The following is a 5,897-nucleotide window of genomic DNA, read 5'->3' on the forward strand; positions in this document are numbered from 1 at the left end:
GTGAGCCACCATATCCAGCCTGCCTTCTCTCTTATTTACAGCAATATACATTTATCTTGTATATAAATGTATATACAAGATAATATACCTCCTACTAGATTAGTAGTTCCTAAACTTTAGTGTATCTAGAAATCACTTGGAGAGCTTATTTAACGTGCAAACTCCAAAGTCTCACCCCTGGAGTGGGCTGGTGGTTCCCTAGCCCCTTGCTGCTGGAATGTGGTCCAGGGACCAGGACCAGCAGCACAGCCTGGAAGTTGATAAAAATACCAAATCCTGGGCCACTACCCTGAATGGGAACCAGCATCATGAAGATCCCCGGGTATTCATTCCCACATTAAAGTTTGAGAGTGAGAGTCCAGCTCAATATTTCCCAAACTTGCCTGAGACCCATTGTAGGCAATGTATTTTATACTCGACACCCAGCATACACACATATGCCCATGTGAAATCGAAATTTCACAAAACAATCCTTACTCTTAAGTGATTCCCATCAATATTTTCTATTCCACTCTACACTTATTCTTTTTTTTTTGTTTTTTAAATGTGGGTCTCGACCGCTAAATTGATTTCCCACCCCACTAAGACATGCAACTCTGCAACCCACCATTTGAAAAACACTGCTCTGGTGAATTGACTTCAGCTACATTAGCCTGGGCAGAGATGAATCAGAAACTGGCACCCCCATGGTAGAAGTTACGTCCATTTAGTACATTTTGTTTTACTCTTGGGGTGGAAGGTCGGGAAGAAGAACAAGTATCTTTATAAATAGGAGTAGCTTCCGCAGCTTTGGGAAACTGAGGATGCTTTCCTTCACCTGGGTAATGCCCTCCTGGTTAGAGACACTCTCGGTTAGTCCTCTGCATTAGCCTTTAGGAGGCAGGAGCTGCGCATGGAGGGTTTGTGGAAAAGAGCCCAGTCCTTCTACTGGAATGCCCTCACTGGGCGAGGTAAGGGTGTGCACTCACCTTCAGAGGGCCCAGATGGCTGCTTCCCCGGCTCTGTGACCTGAAGGCTCACAGGAATGTCCAGAAATTTCTCATAGCAGTCTCCATACCACACAAGGAGCTCTTGGTTCTGATGGATCTCTTTGCAGCTCTCATAAAATATATGCCCTTGACACTGCACGGCAACTAGGTTCTGCTCCTTGGGGAAGCGGGCACAGTTGACATAGGACATCCAATTCCCCGTACCTCCTTTTCCATCTATAAAGTGGCTTAAATGACCATCTTCAAATATCTAAATGAAACAAGACATGAAGTTTGTATTGTACTTCTTTTTTGGTCTAATCTACAAAATAATTTTTTAATACTTATAACCTAAATATCACACTTGAGTCCACCAAATAAACTTCTATCATTCCGATTTCTATGTAATTACAAGTAGTTTATAAATCTACTTATGCCAAGGTAGATTTGTTAGTTTAAGGATATCTCTGTAGGTAATGTCACATATTGGGTTTTTTTTGTTGTTGTTGTTGTTTTTAGAGACAGAGTCTTACTCTGTCGCCCAAACTGGAATGCAGTGGCTCAATCACAGCTCACAGTAGCCTCGAATTCCTGGGCTCAAATGATCTCCCACCTTAGCCCCCTGAGTAGCTGGAACTAAAGGCATGCACCATCACGCCTGGCAAATTTTTAAAAAATTTTTTGTAGGGACAGGGCCTCACTGTTTCCCAGGCTGGCCTCAAACTCCTGGGTTCAATTGATCCTCCCACCTTGGCCTCCTAAAGTGCTGGAATTATAGGTGTAAGCCACTGAGCCTACCTAATGAAACATATTCTAAAAGATTCTTACTATTATCACTTTTTTGATTCCCAAATTCCTATAGTGAGCATGTTAATTTCATAAACAGAGGTAAGTGAAACAAAAACGTCGTATTTAATTCTACCACTTAAACACAACTGAATAGTTTTATATTTTACTCCCACTTAGTTTTCACGCATATTAATGGAGCTATGAATTATTTCTTTCAAGGCCAAGTTTGGTGGCTCACGCCTGTAACCCCAGCACTTTGGGAGGCCAAAGCAGGCGGATCATGAGGTCAGGAGTTTGAGACCAGCCTGGCCAACATGGTGAAACGCCGTCTCTACTAAAAATACAAAACTTAGCTGGGCATGGTGGCGCATGCCTGTAATCCCAGCTACTCGGGAGGCTGAGGCAGGAGAATTGCTTGAATCCAGGAGGTGGAGGTCGCAGTGAGCTGAGATCACGCCACTGCATTCCAGCCTGGGTAACAGACAAAGACTCCGTCTCAAGAAGAAGAAAAAAAAAAAACACGAAAAATTATTTCTTTCTCTGCTGCTGGTAATTTCAGTCTCCAACATTTTGTTATTATAAACAACCCTGGGATTAACATATTCCACATAGTCTCGATTTCAGATTGTTTTCCTGTAGTATATTCCCAGAAGTAGAAATTCAGGGTCAAGGGACTTTGAACATTTTAAGGTATCTGATACATTCTGACAAATGGTTTTCTCCTGCAGGTAATAAAATGCAGTCCACTAGCATATCCCTAATATATCATCACTAGATCTTGAAGAGTATGTTGTTTTTTAAAAAATCCTTGACTAATTTTATAGGTGAATAATATTGAATTTTAAAACTTGTTTTTATTCTCTTTAGCATACTTTCAGCACTCTATAATATCTAAAGCATTTGGTTTTGTCTATATATATAATACAACGCATTGATTCTTTAAATGTATATTCCATAGTTAATCTTCCAGACTAAAATGACGTAAGGCACCCACAAAACACAGAATTCATGCAGAGGTGCTATCCTCATGGAGCAAACGCTGGCCATTCCTTCCTTTTACAGGCAACACAAACCACAGATATCTGCCCTGGATGTCCTCTCTCTCTGACCAGGACTCTCCCAGAAAGGCAAAGGCCAAGATTTCCCCCCACTAGTCTCCCGCACCATTTTTAGCAGCAGACCCACCAGAAACAGATTTACCTCCCACATCACAGAATTGTCTCCATAGGTCTTCACTTCACTGGCGTTGACCACTTTACCTTGAAAAGGCCCAAACCTGACTCCTTTGGCAATAAAACTACTGCAGAACACACCAAAATGTGGGACTTCACCAAACACGGTCTGCATGAGGCATAGACCTAGGGGAAAGCAGAGGCAGGAAAAGAGAATGAGGAGAGTTGACTCGGCATTAGTTCAGGGAAAGAAATCCATGCAAGGAGTCCTGCCTACCTTCTGGAAGTTGAAGGGAGTCTTTATCCACAGTTTGAGGAAGAGAATCAGACCCTAGCAAAAGGCAGGTTAAAACAAAACAATTTTTCATTAAAAATGTATTATAAAGTGCTTTTATAAGGTGTTTCCCTCCTTAACTCCCTAGAAGTAACCATCGTCCCAGTTTGATGTTTATTTGTTGTTTCTATTTTTCCCTGCTCATTTTATATGGTCTGTTCATATATGATTTCACTGTATACAATTCCATATACAATTTCTCATTTGAGACTCAGAACAGCCTCATGGAAGATTATGTAATTAACCTCATTAGGCAAATTCAGAGAATTTGAGGATCATAGGTAATGCTTGATTAGTCAAGGAAGACTGGTTGGAAGTCCAAAGGTTGGAAGTCAAGGTCAGGGTAGCTAGCTGAGCTAGGACTCTTAGGTGTGAACTGCTGAAGGCTGTCACTGCATGTTAGCATAGAATCTGAACCTACCTGGGAGTTCACTGCAGGAACCATTTCTCTCTTGGTCCTTAGCTCTCACTAAAACCAACCTTGGTCATGCAGTTAAGCAAGCAGGGCCTCAGAAGTGAGCCTAGACGGCCCTGGCTCTCATGGAAATACCTCCCCCTTTCCGCCCTCTACAGCCTCAGCTCCACCTGGAAGCGCCTCTTCCCCACCCTGCCTGCATTCCCATCCAATTCGACTCCCAAATGGTGTGAACTCCCTTTACCAGAGCTGTCTGTGGGGACCAGGAGGCCTGAAATCGCATGGTGCAGGCTGGCTGGGTGATCCAGGCTGGGAGTGACCCCGTACAGAACGAAGTGCAGGTCCTGCTCCGTGAACTGGAACCGAGCAGGGGACTTCCCTTCTTGGTTGGAGGGTTTGGGACCATTCTCTGACTGCTTGCTGGGTGAGCAAGGTAATAACTGGGAGGTCCTAAGCCCCTCAGGTAACAGAGAAGCATCCACAGGGGGCGGTGGAATTAAAGTGTCAGGTCCACAACACGGGCCACTCTCGTTGTCGCCACCAACGATTTGGTGGCCCAGATCTTCACTGCTGGCAGCCGTGTACTCGTGGCTGCTGCTCAGGAAGGGCGGCACTTCCCTGGGGACGTGGGGAATTGGGTACCACGGTGGCAGCTTGCTGTACCAGGGTAGATCGTAGAGAGACTCCCTCTGTAGGCCCAGACCCGGGCTCAGCAAGGGAGGAGCCATCCGAAAGGCGAAGGGGGGCATGGTGGGGACAGCAGACGCGGCGGCCTCCAGCTGCCGGAAAGGTTGGAAGTCTTCCTCCACGGTGGCCAGGCTATTTCTGTAGTGTCCATAGGCCGGGAAAGGCGTGTAGTACGCGGCCAGGTTCTGCGGGCTGCTCTCCGGCGGGTAGCACACCTTGTCCTGAGTTGCGGCCTCACCTGGCCGGGGTAGAGCCATCCCGGGCCTGCACGCTCGGCGGCTCTGCGGAAAAGCGGGCGCCGCTTAGGACACCGCGCGGGAGCTGCCCGGGGTCCGACCCGCGCCTCCCCGCCAGCCTCCTCCACCCGAGCCAGCCCCAGATCCAAGGCAATAGTATAAACGCCCCCAGTGCGATCCCGCCAGCCCTCTCCCACAATTAAGACAAAACGAAAAACAGCAATAGAAGCAAACACAAAAAAGCCCCAAACGGAAATCTGCCGGGATCTCGTCCGACTCTTAACTCCGGGTTAGTGTTGCCTTCGCCTTCCCTCTCCAAGCACCCCTTCCCCAAGCCCGGCCGCTTTCCCACACTCGCTCTCCGCTTTCCGCCCCCAACCCGGTTCCTGCAAAACCCGTTGAAGTTCTCTCTCCTTCCTTCTCCTCTGTCCTACAAAACTCTTTGGTAGGGTCTGAGGGAGCCGCGGGACCCTCCCAAACCCGGGGCTGGGCCGGGAGCCGAGCGCAGGCGGTCGGAGGGCACTGGAACAAGCGACAGCTCCAGGCGCTCCTGGGCCTTCAGCTGGGAGGGAAGAGCCGAGGACCCTGCGTCGCACCGCGCAGATGGAGACGCGCTCCCTGAGCCCTCGGGCAGATCCAGGGACACCGCGACCTGCTCCGGCCCAGCGGTCTGACCCCGCGGGTCCTGGCGGTCCTGATGCCCGCAGGGGAGGGGCGCGCCACTTTTGGCTGCCCTAGGATGCACCGCCTGAACCCCTTTTTCCCTTGTGGGCAGCGTCTGCCACATTCCCCGGGTCCCTCGGAAACTCCAGTCATTCTACCAGGACTACTGGGGCCTGGGGTCGTCCCTCGGGAGCCGCGTGGACTAGCTCTGGCCAGGTGGAAGCGGAGAGCCTCGGCGACTGCCAGTCCTCCCGCCCCCGCGCCGCCAGGAAAGGATGGCGTTTTAATAGACAGGCAGCAAGTTCACCGAGGCCGAAGAATGAAGCCCCTTTAGGGCCGGCGGGTCTTGAGATCAATGAGCCCAATAAGAAAACCAAGCAGGGTCATGACTCAGAAATTAAAGAACACGGGGTCAGGAGAAGAGGTCAGCCACAACACAGGCAGCGGCCCGTCTCCTCCCGATCCTCCAAAGGCGCCCCTCTCCTGGCCTCCTCCGACTTCAGGGATCTGCAACTTGGTATTCAAAGCCCCGGAGAGGACAGAACGACCATCCAAAACGAACTGCGCCAGCGAGTGCTGCGGCCCTCCCCAGCGGCCCGGGAAGACCACAGCCCAGGGCCCCGGGCACGCCCT

At 49.3% G+C, this 5,897-nt stretch overlaps 1 protein-coding gene across 1 annotated transcript in view; it reads right to left on the reverse strand.

The window, feature by feature from the left end:
• Positions 1 to 4,645, reverse strand: part of PRDM14 (PR domain containing 14) — a 25,621-nt gene extending 20,976 nt beyond the window's left edge. Inside the window, exons 1-4 of the mRNA XM_011976500.1 lie at positions 3,923 to 4,645; positions 3,207 to 3,260; positions 2,958 to 3,115; positions 969 to 1,239 (exon numbers count right to left, since the gene is read on the reverse strand). Of these exons, the coding sequence (XP_011831890.1) occupies positions 969 to 1,239; positions 2,958 to 3,115; positions 3,207 to 3,260; positions 3,923 to 4,622 (1,183 nt within the window). The 5' untranslated portion in view covers positions 4,623 to 4,645. The remainder of the gene's footprint in view (positions 1 to 968; positions 1,240 to 2,957; positions 3,116 to 3,206; positions 3,261 to 3,922) is intronic.
• Positions 4,646 to 5,897: the final 1,252 nt, after the last annotated feature.

This window comes from Mandrillus leucophaeus, unplaced genomic scaffold (genome assembly GCF_000951045.1).
Source record: "Mandrillus leucophaeus isolate KB7577 unplaced genomic scaffold, Mleu.le_1.0 Scaffold167, whole genome shotgun sequence".
Classification (NCBI taxonomy): domain Eukaryota; kingdom Metazoa; phylum Chordata; class Mammalia; order Primates; family Cercopithecidae; genus Mandrillus; species Mandrillus leucophaeus.